Raw genomic sequence first — 27038 nt, forward strand, 5'->3', positions numbered from 1 at the left:
ATTTAGCAACCAGATTTGGATAATTTGGTATCCCTCAGTGTCTGAACTCTGTCTGAATTGTCCTTATCCAAACACAGGAACTAAATAGATTTGGATGGTGAGGGAATACTTGTTTTTAATGAAACAGTATCAAACTCTTTTGTAACCTGCTTTTTTCTGCCTGTTACATTGTTAATGTCTTTCCATATTATTAAATAGTTTTACAGCATCGTTTTTAAATGGCTGCATAATATTTTATTAAAGTATGTTTAAAATTTCTTACATATATATTAAAATACATTTAACTGATTCAGTGTTGTTTGATATTAAAGTTTATTCTAACCTATTAGTAACTGTGTTGCTATAAAAATCCTCGGGACTAAAGCTTTGCTCACATCCATGACCTTCCTTGGAATACATTTTCCACATCAGTTTTGAAGCTAGTTGTTTACTTTTGGGATGGGTATCTAACCAGGTAGGTAATCACATGTTCAGAAAGCTTGGCATAATTCAAATGATTGTAAAAACTAGTACATTCTGTCATTTCCCTATTACATGAAACTCTGTATTCTAGTAATACAAATTTATTCCTGGAAAAGTGCGTGGTGAGAATAGTAGCACTTGTTTCCACAGTGCTTGAGAAAGACCTTAACAGTTTGGTGTTAGGCAGACTTAATAAAAGTCCTAGTTCCAGCCTTTTTACTTGCTGGGTAATCTTAGGTAAGCTATTTAAATTTTTAAGCTTCAATTTCCTCACCTGTACAAAAGGGAGAAAATAATACCTATGTCACAAGATTTTTGTGAGATCAAGTGAGAAAATGTATAAAGATGGCTGGTTTTGTTTTTATTGGTATTATTTATATCATTGATATTCATAGCTTTCTTAAAGCTTTTTCATTTATGTTCAGAATTAATGTATATTATTAGGACTCCAGATTTTCTTACTTATCTCAATCTCAAATTTTAACATTACTCATTCCATTATTTAGTGGAGTCACTTTCAAAATGTTGATTTGCAATGAGAAATCTACTTGTTTCATGTCACACACAAACACCTACATTTGCACATACATACATATCTGAAATAATATTTTAACTATGTGCATTGCACCAATATTGTATTCTCTTCTTATGGTATTTGGCTTCATATCTAGCCTTGCTAGAAGTCACATGTTACATTAAGAAAAGGAGGGTCACTTCAAGTTGTTTTTAGAGCCAGTATATAAAGAAAGAAGTTGATTAAATTACAGAAAGTTAATGAGTTCTGGGCTTTGGAGTTACACAGAACTAGGGTGAAATTTTACCTCTGTCTTTCTAACTCTGTGACTTTAACAAAGTTATTTAACTCTTATGAACCAGCCATTAAAAGAGGTATAAATTCTTGACCCATACTTCCTAGGTTTAAAACTTGGACCATGGGCAAATCCTTAACCTCTCTGAGTATCGATTTCTTTATCTGTGAAAGGGGAGAAGAGTACTAACCTCATGGTGTTATTGTGAGAATGAAATGAGCATCAGGATATGGCCCAGGATATAGGAAGCGCTAAATAAATATTAGTCATTATTATGTGTGAAAAGAAGATAATAGTAGCTACCATGAAGATGCATTTTGAGAACAGATTAAAATAATGAATATAAAGTCCCTACCAAAATGATTAAGCACACAGTATGTTATAATTTATAATTTGGTTGAGAGATGAAAACCTTTCCTGTATTTCTAACTTGACATTTCTTATTATGGCTACTTCATTGCTCACTTTGAAGCAATTATTTTAGCATGACTCTACAGTATAAATTATGCAGGGAAATTGTAATACATAGGCCAACTACTCAATTATTGTAAGTTCATTTTGGGTTGTTACGAGATTTACATTCTTTTCAGGCCTCTCTTTGTTTTATTTTCTAAGTCATGCTTTCCTTTTTTTTTCTGTCCTTATTTATTGTATTCTTTAATTTGTTTATAAATCATGTCATTAAAATCACTGGTTTTTAACCATAAGGAACAATTCATTTCAGGTCCTATTAAAGCTAAAATGCATGAGTGCCAGGGAAATCATTTTGCCAAGGTTTCAGTTAGTGGCAGAGCTGGGACTGGAACCCAGTTCTTTTGACTCCAATTTGACTGCTTTTTTTGTGACACAAAGAATTATTTTAGAAATAACTGGATCAGGCTTAGTATTTATTTTTGAAGTTATCCTGCCTTTCTTATTTTCTTCCTTTAAAATTTAAAGGAAAATTTAAAGTATAGCTGTATCATTAAAAATATCACCACCACTAACTTATAAATTCAATTTCAGCAGTGGACATTTAGATTTGTTTCAAACAATTCTGTGGGACTGAGATAAAAAGTTCTTTTAACCCATCAAAATTACCTACTTACAATCTTTTTTACATTTGTAACCATTGTTGAGATGATACTTATGGTAAATGTCACACAGCAGTTGTATGAAAAACTGTAGTGTTTCGTAGGTCATTTAAATTTTATTTCCATTTTTATCATTATTTTAAGAAATTCTTTAGCAGACTGCCCTAAATCTCTATTACCTTTGGCTAATTCTAATTTTTAACATTTGCTGTAACATTTTTGTACAGTGTTCTAAATTATAAAAGTTTTCTAGTTTGTGAATAATCCAGGTTTTTTTTTTTTTCTTTCTTTTTTTTCTTTTTTTTCCCCATCATCTTGCCTTTGGCCATTTCATTCATCAGCACTTAATGAAGGAATAGGGCAGGATATAGAGTTGGTGAAACTCAAAACTCGGTTTTCTGATTACCTTTGATGGTAAAATGTTCTTTGAAAGTAGGCAAAAGTTATTGAAATAAGCATGCATGCTTAGGATGTTCTGTGGATTTTGGTTATCTATAATCAAATATTTACTCTTTGGCAAAATAGCTATAATTCTATTGAAATTCAGTGGTGAACCAGAAGACAATGCCAGGACCATGTGAAAGAAGGCTGCAGCTGTGTCCCAGAAGAGGCTCATCTTGGTGGTGAACAGATGGAGTCATTCAGGATGGGAAGTTCTAAGAGGGGCCAGCCTTGGAGAAGGGAGAGGTGTACCTCAGAATGCGATGTGTATTCTGGGTTGGCAAATTGCTTGAACAGATCTCTTGAGATTGGAGCATTGTTTGGGTCAGTGGTAGTATCTTCTAGGCACTTCTTGACTCTTCCTTCTTTAACCTCTTTCTCAACATTAGCTAATACTTATGAACTATAAAATAGGAGTACAAGTTCTGATTTTGTTTTCTGAGTTTTGAGTTTAGTTACACAGTGTGAAGAATCTTGAAAAGGTACACAAACATAATCATATCTTTAGTTGTATGTTTAAATAATTTTCTTGAAAATAAAATTATATTAACTCAGGACTATTTTAGAAAAAATTGGATATATTGTTGTCAGATCTATATCTAGCCTGTCATTGTCTTATTTTTTATTTATATTCATATTCCTCTATCTTGTTACCTGACCCAAGTCCAGACCTTTCTCTTAAAATTCATATACTGACTCCTGGTCAGTCTCCTTCACAGTAGTTCTAATCCCTTCAAATGCAGTCTTCAACCTTTATCATCATGAGTTCTAAGTCATCGCTTTTGTCATGTATTACTGCTTCATAGTGTTCAATTTTTTCTGCCTATCTCAAGAGACCTTTCTACATTTGGTTAGCACCATAATCTGATTTGCTTCTGCCCCTGCCCCCGTACTCTTCTCATCTCTCCTTTCTGGTTCTGTGATGCTCATTTCTGACTACCTTGGTCTACATTATTTCTCTCCTTTCCTTTGCTTTCTTTCCTTTCTGTTTCCTTCTCTGAACTCCTCCTCTGAACAATACTTTACAATGTAGTACTTAATTCTTCGTATAAAATAAGATTAGATCAGATTAGAACAGAGACTTCTGAAATTTCATCTTCGGTTTCTCAGTTCTTGCTAGCTCCATAGTAGACACTCCATAAATATATATTGAGTGAGTAATCAAGGAATAGCAGCTGCAGTGGTAGTGAAGAATCCTTTTACCCAAGATGGCTATTTTGCTTGTTGGAGTATAGTGTTTAAGAATTGGAAGACTTTTCAGAGTGAGTGAGGGCAACTATTTTCTATGCAGCAAAATTAGAATGAGAGGTCTTGGGAGACAGGAATCCTGGGACCAGTTCTAAAGTGCAAAAGATATGTTCTTGGTGTGTCTTCATATATGACACCGGAATTGGTCTGAGAGTTAGAAAAATGTCCTTCCCACTACTACCCATCCCCAGGTAGAAAGGTCTTTGAGAAAGTCAGGAGTGGGGACAGTGGGAGATACGTAAAAATATCTGATTTTATCTAAGGAGAGAGAAGAAAAATAACCAGTAATTATGGTAGTACAGTCCTAGAAGTCTAGTTTGAACAGCATTCTCAACTATTGCAGTAATTTAACTGATGAGTGACAGAGTGGTGGCATTCAGCTTGTAGTTTTATTTGGCCATACCCGCCACATTCTTTCTACTGAGGAAATGCCCAAACGTGTAGATTCGAGTGACAGCAAGGTAGTTAAACAATCTGGGATATGAATGTGGTTTTGTTTTATACTCCAGCAGCTATAAAATCAGTTAAAAAAAATTGGATTCTTTTTCCCTAAAGAAATTTGAATGGAATCTTCACATTTCTTCTTTGGTCTAACTCTGAATTAAATTTTTAATTTAGGGATTATTTAATTCCTATACTTTGTCTTCACCAATAATATAAAAGCTTTTTATAACTCAAAAAAAATGTTGGAATTCTCTTGAGCTTCTGCCAATAGCTTACAGTGATGCCAAAATTTATATGTGGGAAAGTTGATTTCAATGAGGGTAATTTAGCTGAAGTTTAGTCTAAGAAACTAGTGTTTTGCTGCCAAGCAATTATTTGCATTTCTAAAAAATGACTTATACTTTTTACTAGTGCTTTCTTTCATCATAGACTAGTTACTTAAGTAAGTTAGTGCCACTAATGGTATGTTTTCTATAAAAGAAACTATATTCTTGTTTAATTTGGTTAACCTCAGCCTTTTTAAAAAAAATGTGACTTTGGTACTCGCTACTAAATGTTGCTTTTTGTTTAAATAAAATCCTTAGGAATTAAATCAACAACTAGAAAAAAGAAAAGAAATGGAAGAACGTGAAAAAAGGAAAATAATTGCTGAAGAAAAACACAAGGAATGGGTTCAGAAAAAGAACAAACAGGTAAGGAGGAAAAAAAAATACACACACTAATACCTCGTTTGTAAAGTCTTCCCATTACCTCTCATTTCCAAGGTTTTTCTTATATTTCTCTTAGATTCTTTTTTCTCTGGTTTGCCTTTTTCTCCCCTGCTCCTCATGGGCCCTCATCAAGGCTCTGTCTTCTTCCCTTTGCCATCACTTTTCTCCCTTTCCCTTTATATGGCTTCCCCTAGTGCATGCCTGAAGGCTGTCACCAAATCTGTATATCTAGACCTGATCTTTTGGAGTCTTGGATTTCCTTCTATTAGGTCTGCTGGTACGTATGGTACTGCAAATCTAAAATACTTTATTGCCCATTCTCCCTCCATAGAACTGTTCTCTTAACTCCTTTGTTATTACTAATATTTTCTCCATTACCCAGACATAGTCAGAATTCTTCTGTCATTGGTAGTCATTCCTTCCTTGAAAGCACCATAAGGGCAGGAATTTTTGCGTCTTTCATAATAGTTCTCCAGCAACTAGATAAGTACCTGGCACATAGTAGATGCCCCCAAATTTTTGCTGAAAATATGAAGCCACTCTCTGCATCTCTGCTAGACTAATCTTGTTGAAGAAGTCCCCAATTCAAAAATTATTTTTCATAGTCCCGCCCTGTCCTCTGAATAAGGTTTTAACAACTCTTTCTTGGCTGGTTAAATTCCTTTTCTCTGATCCAAGCTTCTTTTTCAGCCATGTCTCGTAATTACCCATTGCTCCCTTCATCTATGCTATTGCTTCCTCTTGGTATTCTTTTGGGAGCACACACAGTGTAATCATGGCATATCTTCTTGCAGTATTTGTTTTACTGGAAAATTTTGAGAGGAAAAGTCTTATTTTTATATTAAAACAAGCACAAATATGTAATGGGAGTAGAAAATAAATTTTATATTGTTTTTAGGATACACAGTAGATTTCAAAGAAGTCTTAAGTTTTGGATTATGCTTCCTAGCCCCCAGGATTATATGTTCATGAGAAATTTTGAGACCACTCCGTTCTTGCTGTGTCTCATTTCTGTGTTTTTATGTATAACATTTTGTCAGCATGGACTTTCATCATATCTTCTACCCTGCCTTACCATTTACCATTCAACTCAAAACATTTTCTGCATGAAGCTTTAGCTGATTGCATACTAAAAATTATCTTTCCTTCTCTGAAACCTTGTAATTTGTATTACTTTTATGGCATTTTATCATATACTACATTGTATTATGTATATATTACGTTGCTGTTGTGTATTATGCATATGCTTTCACTTTCCTTAAGGAAGTAATTTTAAGACCCTTAAGGACAAGAATTATTTGTATTACTTTTGATCCATTAAAAGATCTAGCATAATACTCTGCATACAATAAGCATGTGTTAATTGAATGACAAATGAACATTATCTTCTATTCAATTTTAATATATTCCTATATTGGATCAAAAATTCGAAATTTAAAAATACTCATCCAATTGTTAATTTGTTTTCGCTATTTTTATTCATTTTATTGAGATATATTCACATACCACACAATCATACAAAACAAATCGTACATTCGATTGTTCACAGTACCATTACATAGTTGTACATTCATCACCAAAATCAATCCCCGACACCCTCATTACCACACACACAAAAATAACCATAATAATAATTAAAGTGAAAAAGAGCAACTAAAGTAAAAAAGAACACTGGGCGTCCTTGTCTGTTTGTTTGTTTGTTTCCTTCCCCCACCTTTCCACTCATCCATCTACAAACTAGACAAAGGGGAGTGTGATCCCCATGGCCCCCCAATCCCACTGTCCCCCCTCATAAGCCACATTTTTATACAATTGTCTTCAAGATTCATGGATTCTGGATTGTAGTTTGATAGTTTCCGGTATCTACCACCAGCTACCCCAATTCATTAGAACCTAAAAAGGGTTGTCTGTATTGTGCATAAGAGTGCCCACCAGAGTGACCTCTCGGCTCCTTTTGGAATCTCTCTGCCACTGAAGCTTATTTCATTTCCTTTCACATCCCCCTTTTGGTCAAGAAGATGTTCTCCATCCCACGATGTCGGGTCTACATTCCTCCCCAGGAGTCATATTCCACGTTGCCAGGGAGATTCACTCCCCTGGGTGTCTGATCCCACGTAGGGGGGAGGGCAGTGATTTCACCTTTCAAGTTGGCTTAGCTAGAGAGAGAGGGCCACATCTGAGCAACAAAGAGGCACTCGGGAGGAGGCTCTTAGGCACAGTTATAGGGAGGCCTAGCCTCTCGTTTGCAGCAAGTCTTCCCAAGGGCAAATCCCGTGGTAGAGGACTCAATCCATCAAATATATTCCTATATTGGATCAAAAATTAGAAATTTTAAAAATACTCATCCAATTGTTAATTTGTTTTCTGTTTTGATTTTTTTTTACATCTTTAGACGGGTACTGATTTTATTATTATAATTTAATTTTATAAGTTTAGACAGATGTTTACACTGAGAACAAAATTTTTTATTTTTTAATTCTAATTTTTGTCTTTCACTACTATTGACTCTAATACCGTGGTGCTAATTTGAGTACTGTTTAATGTAAATCATTTCAGTAAATTTAAGATGACATAGCTTCAGCATCAAGGTATGATAAGAAGGAAATTTGTTAGACTCATATGTTTTATAACCATAAAAGTACATATTTCTTACTTCAGAAATAAATTATTGTTTTTTATATTAAGTTTGCTTCATCCCATACTACAACAAAAAAGGTTTTTTATGAATTAATGCCAAAATCAAAATGTCTTTGTGCCCATTACAAAACTTTGGGTGATGCTTTAATGAAATTTATAACTATAAAACAAAGTAGTTTTACATGTGCAGAATAGTCGTCTTTCCTCTAAAAGCCTGTCTTATCTTCTAACTCCATTAAGCTAACTTTACCATGCCTATCAAACATAGATATTGTTTATCTAAGAATATAAGATACTGCTGGGAGATGATATATTCTCTGTTTAATTAGTGACAGTAGACCTCATTCAATTATTTGAGATTTTTCATTTGGAGGGAAATGGCTTGCCCTGACATAAATCTCTAATTATTGAAAGCAAAATTTGATGAGTTTAAGAATAGTGCAAAAATTAATCCGGAGAAATTAAATTTTACCTATTCTGTAGAATTCTTGTGCATGTTAAGGAATAATTGATTACTCTAATTTTTTTTCTTTAAAACCTATCAGATTTCCTATTTCAGCTTCAGTTACATTTACCTCTATTTGTAAAGACTGCTCTCCTGGTTCTTCTCTTCCTGTCTGGCATCTAGTTTTTTCCTCCTCTGTTTACATTTCGTGGTGTGTGGTCCTCCACTGCCTCTAGCTTCATTCTCATCTTAGTTATATCTGTGACCGTTATTTTCTCCAAGTCACTTTCACTGTGTTCTGTCAGACAAAAAGGATTTATGTCTCCATTAGCAAAGCTAGTTTTTTGTAATATGACTGTAAATTTTTAAGTCCTTTAAAAATAAATGGTTTATCTTATTTGGTCATCTTACATCTGTGTTGTCATACTAATTTACTTTCTCGATTTGTTTTTTACAGTGTGTTTTCAAATATTTTGTACAGCGTTTTTATTTTAGTGCTTTAAAATTATTTAAAATAAAAATTGCTTTTTAGTTCTCAAAACAGGAACTGATTTTTTTAATGTAAAAAAATCGGTTCAGATCAACAAACTCTATGTTTCATAACTCTGTCTCCCATCATTTATGCATTCAACAAATGTTGAATAATGTGCTAGGCATTATTTGAGGACCAAAATGGAAATTCAGAAGATTTTAGTAGTCTCCTTTAGTTACAAGAAACAAAGATTCTCTTAGAGCACCATTTTAAGAAAAGGGAGATTTATTGTTGTGGTCTCTGTTTGGTGTTGAACTGGAGTGCCAAAAAATCTGAAGCCATTGAGGGACTGGCTACTCGCTTTCTTGGTACTTTTTTCTGAATGTCACTCTGTTCTCTTCTTGTTAACTAAAGGCATTATTCTGTCTTCTCTAGGTTGCGTACTATAGAGAGCCTGTTTGATGTTTTAAAATCAACTTTGAACTATAGTTTTCATAAAATAAAATGCAGTTTAATGAGTTTTGACTAACTTGTAACCACCACTACAACCAAGATAACAGAACATTTCCATTATCCCAAAAAGTTTCTTTGTGCCCCTTTGCAGTCTGCACTCATTTCACCTGTCCCCAGCCAGCCCCAGTACCAAGAAACCACTAATCTGCTTTCTTTCCCTGTAGATTAGATTTGCCTTGTTAAGAATTTCATATAAATAGTCTCATGGCGTATAGACTCTTTTGTGCTGGGCTTCTTTAGTTGTTAAATTTGTTCTGCTATTGCATGTTCCTTTTTATTGCTGGGTTGTATTCTATAGATATACCACAAATTGTTCGCTAGTTGATGGACAGTTGGGTTGTTTCCAATTTTACGGTATTAGGAATAAAATTCTATCATCAGTCATGTACAAGTCTTCTTGTAGACGTTTGTTTTCATTTCTATTGGGTAAATACCAAGGAGATGAATAGCTGGGTTGTGTGATAAGTATGTGTTTAACTGTATAAGAAACTACCAAACTGTTTTCTAAAGTATTTGTTCCATTTTACATTTCCATCACCAATATATGAAAATTCTGGTTGCTCCACATCCTCTCCAAACATGGTATTGTCAATTTTTTTTTTTGTTTTTATTCTAGGGAGTGTGTAGCATTGTTTTAATTTGCATTTCCCTGAGGTCTAATGATCTTTAGCATCTTTTCATGAACTTCTTGACCATGTCTGCATCTCTTTTGTGAAGTATTGCGTCAAGTCTTTTGCCCATTTTTTTGGAGGGGTTGTGTGTCTTCAGTTGTAAGAATTCATATATTCAGGTTACAAGTCCATTGTCAGATATATATATATATATATGTATAAATATAAAATATTTCCTCTCAGTCTGTGGCTTCTCATTTAATTTTTCTTAATGGTCTTTTTCAAGAAGTTTGTAATTTTGATGAAGTTAAACATTTCATTTTTTTCCTTTTACTGCTTGTGGGTTGTTGTGTCCTAAATATTTAAGAAATGTTTGCCTACCCCAAGATTGTAAAAAATATGGTCCTTATTTTCTTCTAGAAGTTTTGTAGCTTTAACTTTTACCTATATGTCTATTTTGAGTTAACTTTCATGTATAAGGGTAAATGTTCAATTTTTTTGCGTATGTATATCCAATTGTTCAAATGTTTGTTAAAAAACTAATTCTTTCCCTGTTGAGTTACCTTGGCACCTTTGTTTAAAATCAACAGACCATATAGGTATGGGTCTATTTCTGAACTCTGGTCTGTTCCACTGATCCTTAGGACAATACTGCACTAGCTCATTACTTACATCTTTATAGTTCTTGAATTTATAATTCCTGAAATCAGATGGTATAAGTTCTCCAACTTTTTTCTTCTTTTTCAAAATTGTTTTGGCTATTCTTCATCTTTCTGTATACATTTTAGAATCAGTTTCCCTCATAATGCCTATTTGAATAATGTCTGGCACTGTTGTCCATGCATTAAATATATACATCATTTTGGAGAAAGTTGCCATATTAATAATATCTAATAAACATGGGTTTTGTTTCCATTTATTTAACTCATCTTTAATTTCTCTCAGCAATGTTTTTAGTTTTCAATGTATAGCTATTAACCATCTTTTGTTAAATTTGTCTGTTAAATATTTCATGTTTGTGGTGGTGAGAGCAGACATTTTGCCTTATACCTGGTATCATCTTTTACTTTGTATGCCTAATTTGATGTCAGGGTACTTCTGGACTCTTAAAACAAGCTTGGATGTATTACCTTTTACCTACTTTCTAAAATGATTTTTGTGCAGAACTTGGTATTATTTCTTCTTTATATGTGAAATAGAGTACCATTGAAGCCATCAGTGGCTTGAGTTTTCTTTGTAGAAAAATTTTAAATTCTAAATTCAATTGTTTTTACAAGTAGAGTGTTATTCATATACTCTGTTTCTTTTTGGGTCAATTTTGGGAAGTGATATATTTCAAGGGATTTTGACATTTCATCTGAGTTGTTGAATTTATTAACATAAAGTTGTTTTTCAATGTCTAAAAAAATCTGTTGCGATGTTACCTTCCTTATTCATTCCTGATATTGGTTATTTGAGTCTTTTTTTTTTTTTTTTCTGATCAGTCTGGCTAGATGTTTATCAATTTTATTAATATTTTTAAAGAACCAACTTTTGGTTACACTAATTTTTTTATTTTCTTGTGTCTTCTGCTCTCTTTATTTCCTTTTTATCTAATTTAAGATTGATTTTGCTCTTCTTTTTCTAGCTTCTTAAGTTGCAAGCTTTGTTCATTGATTTTAGACCTTTCTTCTCTTCTAATATAATTACTTTAAGCTATATATTTCCCTCTGATCACTGCGTTAACTGCATACCACAGTTTTTGATATGGTATATTTTTATTTTCATTTGGTTCAAAATGTTTTCTAATTACTTGTGATTTGTTCTTTGACCGATGGGTTATTTTTAGATGGGTTGTTTGATTTCTAAATATTTGGAGATTTTCTGCATGTCTTTCTGTTACTGATTTCCAGTTTAATTCCACTTCAGTCAGACACTATTCTCTGTGGTTTAAATCCTTTTAAAACTAATATGGCTTGTTTTATGGCACAGGATATAGTCTGTCTTGGTGAGTGTTGCCTGTGTTCTTGAAAGAATAAGTATTCTGTAGTTGTTCAGTGCAGAGCTCCATATATTTAGTTAAATCACGTTGGTCGATAAGGTGTTCAACTCTTTTTTTAAATTGTTACTGATACTCTGTTGGCTGCTTCTATCAGTTTCTAAAAGTGGAGTGTTGAAATCTCCAACTTATATTGTCAATTTTTCTTTATCTTCTGTCAGTTTTGTCACTTTTTCCTTCATGGATTTTGCCTTGTTTTTTTTTTTTTTTTTTTTTTTTTTTTTTTTTTTTTAACTTTCTCTTCTTTTTTAAATCAACTGTATGGAAAAAAAAATTAAAAAAAAAAAATACAATAAAAGAACATTTCAAAGAGACCATAACAAGGGAGTAAGAAAAAGACAACTAACCTAAGATAATTGCTTTACTTCCAACCTATTCCTACTTTACCCCAAGAAAGTTACCTAATATAGCAACATTTCTGTGAACTTGTTTCTACTATATCCATCAGAAATTAACAGACCATAGTCATTCCTGGGCATCCCCAGAACGTTAAATAGCTTATCTGTTCTTCTTGGATTATTGTTCCCCCTTCCTTAATTGCTCTCTATTGCTAGTTCCCCTACATTCTACATTATAAACCATTTGTTTTACATTTTTCAAAGTTCACATTAGTGGTAACATATAATATTTGTCTTTTTGTGCCTGGCTTATTTCGCTCAGCATTATGTCTTCAAGGTTCATCCATGTTGTCATATGTTTCACAAGGTCGTTCCTTCTTACTGCCGTGTTGTATTCCGTCGTGTGTATATACCACATTTTATTTATCCACTCATCTGTTGAAGGACATTTGGGTTGTTTCCATCTCTTGGCAATTGTGAATAATGCCGCTATGAACATTGGCGTGCTGATATCTGTTCGTGTCACTGCTTTCCGATCTTCTGGGTATATACCGAGAAGTGCAATCACTGGATCGAATGGTAACTCTTTATCTAGTTTTCTAAGGAACTGCCAGACTGACTTCCAGAGTGGCTGAACCATTATACAGTCCCACAAACAATGAATAAGAGTTCCAATTTCTCCACATCCTCTCCAGCATTTGTAGTTTCCTGTTTGTTTAGTGGCAGCCACTCTAATCAGTGTTAGATGGTATCTCATTGTGGTCTTAATTTGCGTCTCTCTAATAGCTAGTGAAGCTGAACATTTTTTCATGTGTTTCTTGGCCATTTGTATTTCCTCTTCAGAGAACTGTCTTTTCATATCTTTTGCCCATTTTATAATTGGGCTGTCTGTACTATTGTCCTTGAGTTGTAGGATTTCTTTGTATATGCAAGGTATCAGTCTTTTGTCAGATACATGGTTTCCAAAATTTTTTTCCCATTGAGTTGGCTGCCTCTTTACCTTTTTGAGAAATTCCTTTGAGGTGCAGAAACTTCTAAGCTTGAGGAATTCCCATTTATCTATTTTTTCTTTTGTTGCTTGTGCTTTGGGTGTAAAGTCTAGGAAGTGGCCGCCTAACACAAGGTCTTGAAGATGTTTTCCTACAATATCTTCTAGGAGTTTTATGGTACTTTCTTTTATATTGAGATCTTTCGTCCATTTTGAGTTAATTTTTGTGTAGGATGTGAGGTAGGGGTCCTCTTTCATTCTTTGAATATGGATATCCAACTCTCCCAGCCCCATTTGTTGAAAAGACCATTGTGACTCAGTTCAGTGACTTTGGGGGCCTTATCAAAGATCAGTCGGCCATAGATCTGAGGGCCTATCTCTAAATTCTCAATTCAATTCTGTTGATCTATATGTCTATCTTTGTGCCAGTACCATGCTGTTTTGACTACTGTGGCTTTATAATGAGCTTCAAAGTCAGGGAGTGTAAGTCCTCCCACTTCGTTTTTCTTTTTTAGAGTGTCTTTAGCAATTCGAGGCATCTTCCCTTTCCAAATAAATTTGATAACTAGCTTTTCCAAGTCTGCAAAGTAGGTTGTTGGAATTTTGATTGGGATTGCATTGAATCTGTAGATGAGTTTGGGTAGAATTGACATCTTAATGACATTTAGCCTTCCTATCCATGAACATGGAATATTTTTCCATCTTTTAAGGTCCCCTTCTATTTCTTTTAGTAGAGTTATGTAGTTTTCTTTGTACAGGTCTTTTACATCTTTGGTTAAGTTTATTCCTAGGTACTTGATTTTTTTAATTGCTATTGAAAATGGTATCTTTTTCTTGAGTGTCTCTTCAGTTTGTTCATTTCTAACATATGGAAACATTACTGACTTATGTGCATTAATCTTGTGTCCCGCTACTTTGCTAAATTTGTTTATTAGCTCTAGTAGCTGTATCGTTGATTTCTCAGGGTTTTCCAGATATAAGATCATATCATCTGCAAACAATGAAAGTTTTACTTCTTCTTTTCCAATTTGGATGCCTTTTATTTCTTTGTCTTGCCGGATTGCCCTGGCTAGCACTTCCAGCACAATGTTGAATAACAGTGGTGACAGCGGACATCCTTGTCTTGTTCCTGATCTTAGAGGAAAGGCTTTCAGTCTCTCACCATTGAGTACTATGCTGGCTGTGGGTTTTTCATATATGCTCTTTATCATGTTGAGGAAGTTTCCTTCAATTCCTACCTTTTGAAGTGTTTTTATCAAAAAGGGATGTTGGATTTTGTCAAATGCTTTTTCAGCATCTATTGAGATGATCAACTGATTTTTCCCTTTCGAGTTTTTAATGTGTTGTAATACATTGATTGTTTTTCTTATGTTGAACCATCCTTGCATGCCTGGAATGAACCCCACTTGGTCATGGTGTATGATTTTTTTAATGTGTCTTTGGATTCGATTTGCAAGTATTTTGTTGAGGATTTTTGCATCTATATTCATTAGGGAGATTGGCCGGTAGTTTCCTTTTTTGTAGCATCTTTGCCTGGTTTTGGTATTAGATTGATGTTAGCTTCATAAAATGAGTTAGGTAGTGTTCCATTTTCTTCAATGTTTTGAGAGAGTTTGAGTAAGATTGGTGTCAGTTCTTTCTGGAAAGTTTGGTAGAATTCCCCTGTGAAGCCATCTGGCCCTGGGCATTTATTTGTGGGAAGATTTTTGATGACTGATTGAATCTCTTTGCTTGTGATGGGTTGATTGAGGTCTTCTATTTCTTGTTTGGTCAGTCTAGATTGTTCATATGTTTCCATGAAATTGTCCATTTCCTCTACATTATCTAGTTTGTTGCCATACATTTGTTCATAGTATCCTCTTATAATTTTTTTAATTTCTTCAGGATCTGCAGTTATGCCACCTTTTTCTTTCATTATTTTGTTTATATGGGTCTTCTCTCTTTTTGATTTTGTCAGTCTAGTTAGGGGCTTGTCAATCTTGTTGATCTTCTCAAAGAACCAACTTTTGGTGATATTTATCCTCTCTATTGTTTTTTTGTTCCATATGTCATTTATTTCTGCTTTAATCCTTGTTATTTCTTTTCTTGTACTTGGTTTAGGATTGGTTTGCTGTTCATTTTCTAGCTTCTTCGGTTGATCCATTAGTTCTTTGATTTTGGCTCTTTCTTCCTTTTTAATGTATGCATTTAGTGCTATAAATTTCCCCTTCATCACTGCTTTTGCTGCATCCCATAGGTTTTGGTATGTTGTGTTCTCATTTTCATTCGTCTCTCTATATTTAGCAATTTCTCTTGCTATTTCTTCTTTAACCCACTGATTGTTTAGGAGTGTGTTGTTTAACCTCCAGGTATTTGTGAATTTTCTAAGTCTCTGATGGTTATTGACTTCTAATTGTGTTCCATTGTGGTCAGAGAATGTGCTTTGAATAATTTCAATCTTTTTAAATTTACTGAGGCTTGTTTTATGTCCCAGCATATGATCTATTCTGGAGAAAGTTCCGTGAGCACTAGAAAAGTATGTGTATCCTGGTGATTTGGGATGTAATGTTCTGTATATGTCTGTTAAATCTAATTCATTTATCAGATTGTTTAGGTTTTCAGTTTCCTTATTGGTCTTCTGTCTGGTTGATCTATCTATAGGAGAGAGTGATGTGTTGAAGTCTCCCACAATTATTGTGGAACCATCCATTGCTTCCTTTAGTTTTACAGTGTTTCTCTCATATATTTTGTGGCACCTTGATTGGGTGCATAGACATTTATGATTGTTATTTCTTCTTGTTGAATTGCCCCTTTTATTAGTATGTAGTGGCCTTCTTTGTCTCTCAAAACATCCCTGCATTTAAAGTCTATTTTATCTGAGATTAATATTGCTACACCTGCTTTCTTTTGGCTGTAGCTTGCGTGAAATATTTTTTTCCATCCTTTCACTTTCAGTTTCTTTGTGTCCCTGTGTCTAAGATGAGTATCTTGTATGCAACATATTGATGGTTCATTTTTTTTGATCCATTCTGCGAATCTATATCTTTTAATTGGGGAGTTTAATCCATTTACATTCAACGTTATAACCGTGAAGGCATTTCTTGAATCAGCCATCTTATCCTTTGGTTTATGTTTGTCATATATATTTTTCCTCTCTCTCTATTAATATCCTTTAATGTACCCATACCGAGTCTCTTTAATACTGAACCTTTCTCCAAGTCTCTCTGTCCTTTCTTTGTTTCTCTGTCTGTAGGGCTCCCTTTAGTATCTCCAGTAGGGCAGGTCTCTTGTTAGCAAATACTCTCAGCATTTGTTTGTCTGTGAAAAATTTAAGCTCTCCCTCAAATTTGAAGGAGAGCTTTGCTGGATAAAGTATTCTTGGCTGGAAATTTTTCTCACTCAGAATCTTAAATATATCATGCCACTGCCTTCTCGCCTCCATGGTGGCTGCTGAGTAGTCACTACTTAGTCTTTTGCTGTTTCCTTTGTATGTGGTGAATTGCTTTTCTCTTGCTGCTTTCAGAACTTGCTCCTTCTCTTCCGTGTTTGACAGTGTGATCAGAATATGTCTTGGAGTGGCTTTATTTGGATTTATTCTATTTGGAGTTCGCTGAGCATTTATGATTTGTGTATTTATGTTGTTTAGACGATTTGGGAAGTTTTCCCCAACAATTTCTTTGAATACTCTTCCTAGACCTTTACCCTTTTCTTCCCCTTCTGGAACACCAATGAGTCTTATATTTGGACGTTTTATATTATCTATCATATCCCTGAGGTCCGTTTCGATTTTTTCAATTTTTTCCCCATTCTTTCTTTTATGCTTTCATTTTCCATTCTGTAATCTTCCAGGTCACTGATTCGTTGTTCAGCTTCCTCTAGTCTTGTACTATGAGTGTCCAGAATCTTTTTAATTTGGTCAACAGTTTCTTTAATTTCCATAAGATCATCTGTTTTTTTATTTAGTCTTGCAATGTCTTCTTTATGCTCTTTTAGGGTCTCCTTGATATTCTTTGTATCCCATACTATGGTCTCATTGTTCATCTTTAGTTCTTTGAGTAGCTGCTCTAGGTGCTGTGTCTCTTCTGATCTTTTGTTTTGGGTGCTTGGGCTTGGGTTATCCATATAGTCTGTTTTTTTCATATGGTTTATAATTTTCTGTTGTTTTTGGCCTCTTGGCATTTGCTGAACTTGATAGGGTTCTTTTAGGATTTGTAGACCAATTGAAGTCCTTATCTCTAATTTAGAGATCTTCAGCTTCGTGGAGTACACTTTCTCTATCTAACCAGCAGGTGGCGTCCACGAGCCACCTGTTCTCCACAAGCCAGTTCTCCCCTGCTTTGCCTTTGTGGTGAGTGGGGGAGTGAGTCTTGTGGGGTCCAATTGGTGTACCAAGCTTGCGTGTGTAGTTGGTGTTGCCTGCCCTGTATATGGGCCGTGTTTCTGGGCGTTCAGGGAGGGGGGGTGGCTCTAACAATCAAATCTCCCTGGTGATCCTGGAGTTTTAAAGCTGCTGCAATTGTCTAATCCTTCAGTTCAGTCTTGCCACAGTTTGTCTCTGCCACTGACCCACAAGTCCTTGGTATTGGCGTATGGCTTGTGAGATTTGCAAGTGGGTCCCTCTTCCAGGCCGTGCACCCCCTGGTCCTCTGTTGAGGGATGACTGTGCTATGTCACAGGTGAGTGCCGTCCTCCCAGGGCGGTTCTGGGCTGCTGGGCTGTGTAGGGAGGCTCTGAGTCTCCTGAAATGATGGCTGAATGGGGCTTTGTTAATTCACACTGCTCCACCTTCCCAACTCTGGGACAACCAGCTCAGGGTGCAGGGAAGGCTAATGTCCATGCCCAGTTTTGTGGTGTGTGCCTGTTATTTGAGGCACTTCCGTCACACTTGGTTGTCTGGGGCAGCTTGGGCTGTGGGGCTGGCGACGGGCAGGAGTGTTTCCTGTCCACCAGGATGATGGCTGTGAGCAGACACCCCCCTTTTCTTGGGAAGTTGTGGTGTTTAGTGAATTTTCTCAGCCACTGGATTATTGCCCTTTGTCTCAGAGCTCTCTTAGTTCTGCTCTTGTCTTGACCTGCCCAAATTGCAAGTCTTTGAAGCTTTCTGTATTGGGCTTCTTAGAGTAATTGTTTTAGAAAAAGAAAAAAGGATTGGAAAAAAAAAAAAAAAAAGGCCCTCCTCACAGATCTAATGGGTTATTGAAATGCTAAGAGACAGAGCGATTAGGGCCATTAAGGAAAGGTCCACAGGGCAGAGAGATCAGCTTTTCTTTGGGATTTGCATATGAGCCTCAGGGCCTGAGCTCTACCCTTCCCCTTTCTTTGTTCACCAGAACTCCAAGAATCCTCCGCTTTTATTTTGGAGTTTTTCGTGCTGTTTTTTTCTATGCCTGTCTCCTCTCTGCTGGGCTGGCTGCTCTCAGATTCTCTGGTGTCTGGTCTCAGTCTATCTATGGTTGGAGTTTGGGTCAGTAGAATGAGTTTCTGATAAGGGCTGCCACTGCAGTTCTCCCTTCTCCTTCCCGGAGCTGACAGCCCCTCCTCCCAGGAGACTGAGCCTGGCAGGGAGAGGTGTGGGTCACCTGGCCACAAAAACTTACAGATTTCGCTGATCTCAGCAGTTCCACATTTTCATGAGTGTTGTATGAAGTATGCCCAAAGTCAGATTGCTCTGTGGTGTCCAGTCTACGCAGTTCCTGGCTTTCTACCTACTTTCCTGGAGGAGTAACTAAAACATACAGCTCACCAGTCTGCCATCTTGCCCCGCCTCTCTACTTCATATATTTTGAAGCTTTGTTATTAGGTGCACACAATTTTATGAGTATTATGTCTTCTTCATGAATTGACTCTTTTAGTATTACAAAATGTCCCTCTTTATCTCTGGTGAGATTCTTACTATCAAGTCTACATTTTCTGATATTAATATAGCTGGAAATGAACTAATCCAGCTTTCTTATAATTAAGTGTTTACATAATATACCTTTTTCAACTCTTTTATTGTTGACCTAAATGTGTCACATAATTTGTCCAATCTGACTTTGTCTTTTAATTACATTAGATGCTATTATTAGTGTGGTTGGGTTTAAGCCTACCTTCTTGCTATTTTTTTTCCATTTGTTCCACCTTTTCTTTTTTCCTCCTTTCTTAGCTTCCTGCCCTCATGTGGATTAACTGTGTAATTTTTAGTATGCCATTTTGTCTCCATTATTGGCTTCTTAGCATATGTTTTGCTTTATTTATTTATTTATAGTGTTTTTTTGGTGTTTTCCATATGCATTTTATCATATCATTGTCTATGTTCAAATAGTATCACACCATCTCCCATATAATATAAAACCCTTGTACATTTGTTCTTCCATTTCTCCTCTCCCATTCACTGTGTGCTATTTTTGTCAAACGTTTTACTACGAAATATGTTATCAACCCCATAATAGGTTGTTAGACTTTTTCATTCTTTCAAAGAAATTAAAACAAGAGAAAAGAAAGGTCCTTTATAGTCAACATTTCTAGCCTTCATTTTGTAGCTACATATTTCTATCTTGTATCCTTCATTCCATTTGACAAACTTTCTTTTTCATGTCTCACAATGTAGGTCTGCTGGCAACCAATTCTCTAAGCTTTTGTTTGCCTTCAAAAGCTTTATTTTGCCTTCAGTTGTAGAGAATATTTTTATTGGATGTACAATTCTAGGTTGACAGTTCTTAAATTCTTTTTTAGCACCTTGAAGATGTCATTTCATTGTTCTGGCTTCCATAGTTTCTGACAGAAAGTGTACATTTGTGTCTTGGTTTCTTTGTATGTAATATGTCTTTTTCTCCTGCTGCTTTTCTCTTAATCAGTGTTCTTCAGTAATGTGATTAATGATGTACTTTGTTGTGGGATGTTTTTTGTGTTTTTTTTTCCCCTTTTATCTTGCTTGGGGTTTATTGAGCTTCTTTGATCTGTGGGTATATATGATTTTCATTAAATTTGGGAAAATTTAGGCCACTATTTCTTCAAATATTTTTTTCTGTCCCTCTATACCTTCTGGTATAGAGATGCTAGATGACTTGATATTTTCCCATAGGTCACTGAGACTTTGCTCATTTTTTTCTGCCTTTTTTTTGCCCTGTGCATTGCAGTTTACATAGGTTTTGTTGCTATATTAAGTTCATTGATCATTTCTTCAGTGCCAAATCTGTTGTTATTCTCATCTAATGAAGTTTTCATTTTGAGATAGTAAATTTTTCATTTTCAAAAGTTTCATTTGACATTATTTCTATATATTCCATTCCTCTCATTATGTTCTGTTTTCCTCTAAATTTTTTAGAGTGATTTAAAAATAGCTGTTTTAAAATTCTTATCTGCTAATTTCATCCCTTTTTTCATTTTTGCACCTTTTTTTTTTTATTTTGGTTGATTTTTCTCCTGGTACTGTTTCACATTTTCCTGCTTCTATGTATATCTACTATTTTTTATGGAGTGCTGAATTGTGTTGTCTTCCTTTGTTCTGGTAGGCATTTAAGTTACTTTTGGATCAGTTTAATATTTTTAAGACTTTTTTTTTTTTTTAAGTTTCCTAAGCTTTTTTAGAATGGGTTAGAATGGCCTTTACTCTAGAACTAGTATAACCCTAGTAAACTATCTGGGTGTTCAGGGAGGATTTTCTGCTCTCATTGGTCAGAACCAAAATGCCTCCCAGCCTGTTTTAGGTTTTCAGCCTAAAGCTCCCCAGTCTTTCTTTTCCTGACTTCATGAAGTTTCACATTTGCCACAGAAGACTCAAGGGACTACTATGCTGTTTTCTGGAACTGTTTCTCTGAATATTTGTCTGGTAGCCTTTGAAATTTCCAGCCTCCCCAAACTCCAATATTTGTGTCCTCAACTCAGTGAGACTATCAAACTCTGCTGGGGATTCTCCTCCTTTCACTGTAATCTGGAAACTGCCTGCAGCTAGGAAGCCAGGGTGATGGTAAACCTCATCTCGTTTGTTTCCCTTTTTTCGGTGATCACAGTCCTGTACTGGTTGTTGTCCAGTGTCTGAAAAGAGTTATTACATAATGTTTTCTTCAGCTTAAGGTGGGAGGGTAGATCCAGATCTAGTTACTCCATCCTGCCCATTAGCAGAAGTCCTTTTAAACTGTGTACTGTGGAGTAGGTAGGGTTCTTAATAGTTTCATACTAAGTATTGCAGCAGGAGATTAGTTGGGTTGGAGTGGGAGGGATACTGAATGTATGAGGCTGTGCATAATCTGCTCCACTTCAACCAGGGCAGTTCCATTTTGATGTGTTTTGCATTTGGGGGCTTTCCTGTAAGATTTATTGAAATTTTTTTTAAGTTCCTCAACCAAATAAAAAAGTTTGAATAAAAGTTTGGACAGTGAATGGATGATGAGGGGATTTTTTAAAAAACTTGTATTAATGCCTATTGCTTCTAATGGGCATATGTGCCAGTCTGCCTCAGCAGTCTCCTATAGTTTTATGAATAGGATTCTTTCAAACACCAACCCCTTGCCACCCCATAGCAGGTCAATTCTAGTTAGAAGGGGAAATCGCATATAGCAGGGACCTTGACTTGAGTTGTATAGTCGATGTAGCAATGGGCAAGGCTCATTTATAGGAATAGCAAGAGGGAGAGTATGACCCTGTGGGAGGCATCTGTGGAATGTGTAGCTAGTGGGAGGGCCTGAAAATACCAGAATGGAGTTCAAGTGAATCTTCTCTTTTCTCATGTTCCATATGGCTAGGAACTTCAGATGAATAAACGGCATATGGATCCCAAATTAATAGAAATTCATATATTTAAGGCTTTTGCCTATTACTGATAAACTGATACAAAATCCTAATAAAATAGACACACAATTTGATCATGTATAGAAAACTTGTAGTGGTTTATTTGAAGCGATCGTATATGGAAATCTTTCATAACCAAATAAAGGGATATTATTAGAAGCATACATGATTAATAAATGGGAAGCATTTGTGTCTTATTCACTTTTTTCCTCTCCTTGTTTGTACATTGTTCATTAAAAAAAAAATTTTGCCATTATTACTGGTGTTCTTTTTTGACGTCTCAGTTAAAAACTTGTCTTCGTTACTTGGATTACTGCTGTCACATCATTTCCTTTTTTCCCATGTGTTATCTTTCCTTTCCCCTCTTTCTATATTATTTGTTTTGCCTAACTCAAACACGGTAGCCAAACTATCTCTTCCCCTCTTATCCTTATATCCCAACCTTTTACCCATGTTCCTTCTCTTTATTTTTCCTAGCGATTAATATTTTTCTTTATACTGCTAAGTTTTCTGCTGTTTCCTGGAGATAGGAGACCTATGGTTTCAGGATACATAAAACAACAAAAAAAAAATCTTTGCATTTCCCTGATGTTTCTTTGTTGGGTGTTAATTAAATTGCCTATATTAAAATATTTTACAAGAGGCTTTCAAAGGAAAAGTTTGTTTCCTTGGCTCAGATTTTTTTGCTCCATGAAGGGTGATGTGTATGGCATTTGTGTTGCATATCCTCTTTTTGCCTTGCAAATTATTTTCTAAAGAGAGGTAGCTATGTCATTGGTTATTTAGAATTTACCTGTCTTGGTGGATTGTCTTTGGATTAGAAAAGAAAAAACATTGAGATATGGTCTGTGTGAGGAGGTCTGCAAACTTTGTAAAGTACCAGATAATAAATGTTTTAGGCTTTGTGGGCCATACAGTCTATTGCAACTATTCAACTTTAATGGTTGATGTAGTGTGAAAGCAGCCATAGACAAAAATATATCAACAAATGGGTGTGGCAATGTTCCCATAAAACTTTATTAAATGCAGGTGGCTGGTGGGCCAGTTTTGTCCTGCAGGCCATTATTTGCCAACCCTTCATCTACATAAGGCATAAGAATTACATTGTCAGATTTTTACCTGTATGGGCCATTATAGCAGTATTTAATGGGTCAAAGTGTTACTCATTTGTCCATCTATAACTCACTTATGGGGAAAATTTATCCAAGTATTTGTGTTGGCAAACTGTCAAGGAAATGTTTATATATGTGACTCCTAGATTAGAATGAGGGTAGATATCCATACCAAATTGGTAAAAATATAACAGATTGCAATTGTTATTCATTAATTTATTCAGCAAATCATTATGGAGTATCTACTATGTACCCAGCACTGTTCGAGGCTCAGGGTTTTACTTTGGTGAGCAAGACCTTTGTCACTGTCCTCGTGAAACTTACAGCCCTGGCAGTAGACTAACCCTTGAACAGATAATTTGCAGATATGTTATGTATTTTCATAAGCAACATTGTACCAACCACTGCACTGCCACCTATTTTAATAAATAACTTAAGTTTAGCAAACTACTGTATATAACAATCCTTCCTGGTATAAGCATACTTATAAATATTACAATTAAAATCCCTCCTTTTTTATTTAAGAAAAGGAAAGAAAAGGAACAAAAAATTAATAAGGAAATGGAGGAAAAAGCAGCAAAGGAACTACAGAAAGAACATTTGCAAGAAAAAGCAAAAGATAAGTATCAAGAATGGTTAAAGAAAAAAAATGCTGAAGAATGTGAGAAGAAGAAAAAAGAAAAGGTATTTTTATTAGAATAACCAGTTGGAATACATAGCTTTGGTTTTCACATGTGCTAGTTATATTTTAGAAAAAATATCTGATATAAAATTGACACTATCAGCATAAAATAAATACATGAATCTACCCTATTTATTCCATTACACTATATTTAAGTCTCAGAAATGAATATGCCCTTGTGGTTTTCTTAGATTGAGAAATATTAATTAGCCTGTTGACATTTTTGTCATATTTAAAACGTTTTGTTGTTATTGTTGCTTTTAAATATTTCATGATGCACTTTTATGGAAGGTTTATTACCTTATTGTAAATTACCATTCTTGTTTTAAAACCTCAAATTGCTTTTTTATTTTTGGATTTGATGTCTTATTGTTCAGACATAGGCAACTTAATGTTAAATTTTACTCTCGAATTATAGAAATATAATTCATTTTTTTATGGCCAGTAAGCAATTAGGCTGGAACACTTTTGGGGGAAAAAATCAGTAGAATTTGAGTAGAATTTTTAGTTACAGAATAACGCTGGAAATTATTTCTTCTTATCGTTTTGAGGAAAAAGAAAAACAACGGCAAGCTGAATTACAGGAAAAAAAGGAAATAGCAGAAAAAAAGTTTAAGGAATGGTTGGAAAATGCAAAAAATAAACCTCTTCCAGCTGCAAAGAGCTATGGTTATGCCAATGGGAAACTTACAGGTTGGTTTTTATGTTAGTGGCTAATGTAAATTTGATTTGCAAGGGCAAATATTGTAGATTTAGTTTCCTTTAACAGAACTAGAAATATGTAAAAATCAGTTTTCCTTCATATTACAATTCTCCAGAAGATTATATATGTAACATACTATGTTGTACGGAGATATAACAAATTTTCTTACATTTCTTGGATGATAAAACCTTCTTTACTGTATTCCTATAGAGTTACTACAAATTTATTATCATTCCCCATAAATCAGGTATTTATTATTTTCTTAAAGGCAATGGTTGCAAAACTCGAACGAATGTTTTAAAGTAATGGTTTCTAACATTAAGACACAAGTAAAATTTTCTTATATTTCTTGGGTAATGAAGCCCTAATCAGGATGTAGTTAATGAGTTATTTTACTTCCTCCTTCTTCTAACCCTCTCTAAGGCAGAGCTCCCAGTGTCTTTGGCACACTCCTTTTCCAGCCTGGAAAACTAGGCAGCACATGAACCAGACACAAAACCGGTTGGCCTTTAGGCTTGGTTATAAATGGCAATGCATGTTTTTCTTTGTCTTCATGTTGGAAGCTCATACCTTGCTGACAACTGCCTTCATTTGTTTAAGTGATTTATTATTAAAAATACTCCCATTTTGTTTTGTTCACACAATAGAACATATTCCAGACTTTGTTTTGACCACCTTAGTGAAGTGTGTGTTGACATATCTTTGCAGTCAAAATGGGCTGCCTATGTCTAAATGACACATTCCTGCTGTCAGGATTTAGGCCTGTCTTATATGTCACAGGGTTATCCATTATATCTACTGAGCATGGTCTTCTCCTTTTTTTTGTTTTCTTGTTTAAGAAAAAGCAGTAATTAAGTTGTGGTTTTAATCAAGTGATTAGATGGTAAAGTTAAAATTTTAGATGGGCATATACGTATTGACTAAAAATGAATTGCTAAAATAATGGATTATTTTATTAATTTTTTTGTGCTTTTAATTCTAAAAAGCAGTACGTTTGCCTGCAAATGTTCTCTATTCTTTAGGCCCATATCATTTTTTAAAATTATGAAATAAATGAATTTATTTAGATACGATTTGCAAAATATTTCTTCTTCACACAGTTACTAGATGTCAGGCATCACAATTCATTAAACACCTCATATGCATTCCAGTAGGAGAATACTTCATGATTAGAAATGAAATTATAGTGATATTATGAAATCTTACTAAATCTTGCTAATTTGAATGACAGTAATTCAGAATTTCATATGTGCTTCTAAACAAGAATTTTGATTCATTTTTGCTATACAAGCAAAATAAAATTTTTGTTTATAAACTTTGAAGTCTGACAAAAGGACCCTACTACACAATGAGTAGTGTTACATATTGGTTTTTGTTCAATTTAAAGGTTCTGAAATTAATTTCTTAATACAATTTAAAACTTTTGTGTGAGTTTTTATTTATATGGGTTTTAACAGTAATATTATTTGGATTGTTAGAACTGTTATTATATTTAATATTTACTTTAATATTTATCTTATTTGAAAAGCATTATTTTTTTCAAAATATTGAAGGGTTCAAGTTTTAAGTAAGACATACTGGTTTATCAATGATGTTTTGCCCTTCTTATTTTTAGCATTTTTTTAGGAATTTAACAATAAGTAGTTTTTTTAATCTCAGGAAGTTTCTTTCCTTGTTTTTGTCTTTTTTTTTTTTTAAATACTTTTAGGTTTTTACAGCGGAAATTCCTATCCAGAACCAGCTTTTTATAATCCAATTCCATGGAAACCAATTCATATGCCTCCTCCGAAAGAAGCTAAGGATCTATCAGGAAAGAAGACTAAAAGACCTGTGATAAGTCAGCCACACAAGTCATCATCTCTGGTAATTCATAAAGCCGGAAGCAATCTTTGCCTTGGAACTCTGTGCAGAATTCAAAGATAGTATATGTAGGAAATAGCATGTTTTTACTTGGAGCTATTCAATCTTAAAATCAGAAATCATTTTTTACTGCTCAGTCAGTAATTTAATCTTTGACATAATAATTGAGAAGTTCCCATTTTTGCATTTGTGTATGGAGTCCTTAGAATTAATTTAGGAAAATATTTTATACATTTTGATTTTTATAAATGTTTCAAGGTTGATTTTTGGTATATTGTTTTGCAGGATAAGTAACTGAACACCTAATTAAGAATTGTGTTTGTGTTTACCTTATATTAAAACTACCCTGTGGTACCAGTAAAACCAAAAATTTTTCTTGCATTCTTTTATACTCTGTTGTTAGTTTTATGTTTATGAACATAATAAGAATAAGATTAAATCATTCAAACAAGCCTTTCTAAACTGCATGCTTCAGGTAACTCAGGGTAATCTATGTGGGTTGGAGTCCTAGAGAAACAACATAACAGTCTTTGTTGATGGTTTTTGGTTTATTTTTCCCAATATAAGTATTTCAAAAAAATTAATTTGTGACTTGTTTGTCATGCAAAATTGAGGACTGAAGTTTTTCAAAGGAAAATTTAAAAACATTGTTTTGTGCTCTGTATCTTAGATTAATAATATTTTGACACTTAGACACTAATAAT

At 34.5% G+C, this 27038-nt stretch overlaps 1 protein-coding gene across 1 annotated transcript in view; it reads left to right on the forward strand.

Moving 5' to 3' along the window:
• CCDC34 (coiled-coil domain containing 34) overlaps positions 1 to 26706 on the forward strand; it is a 33092-nt gene extending 6386 nt beyond the window's left edge. Inside the window, exons 3-6 of the mRNA XM_037838838.1 lie at positions 5062 to 5169; positions 23615 to 23773; positions 24323 to 24464; positions 26183 to 26706. Of these exons, the coding sequence (XP_037694766.1) occupies positions 5062 to 5169; positions 23615 to 23773; positions 24323 to 24464; positions 26183 to 26397 (624 nt within the window). The 3' untranslated portion in view covers positions 26398 to 26706. The remainder of the gene's footprint in view (positions 1 to 5061; positions 5170 to 23614; positions 23774 to 24322; positions 24465 to 26182) is intronic.
• Positions 26707 to 27038: the final 332 nt, after the last annotated feature.

Source organism: Choloepus didactylus, chromosome 6 (assembly GCF_015220235.1).
Source record: "Choloepus didactylus isolate mChoDid1 chromosome 6, mChoDid1.pri, whole genome shotgun sequence".
Lineage (NCBI taxonomy): Eukaryota > Metazoa > Chordata > Mammalia > Pilosa > Megalonychidae > Choloepus > Choloepus didactylus.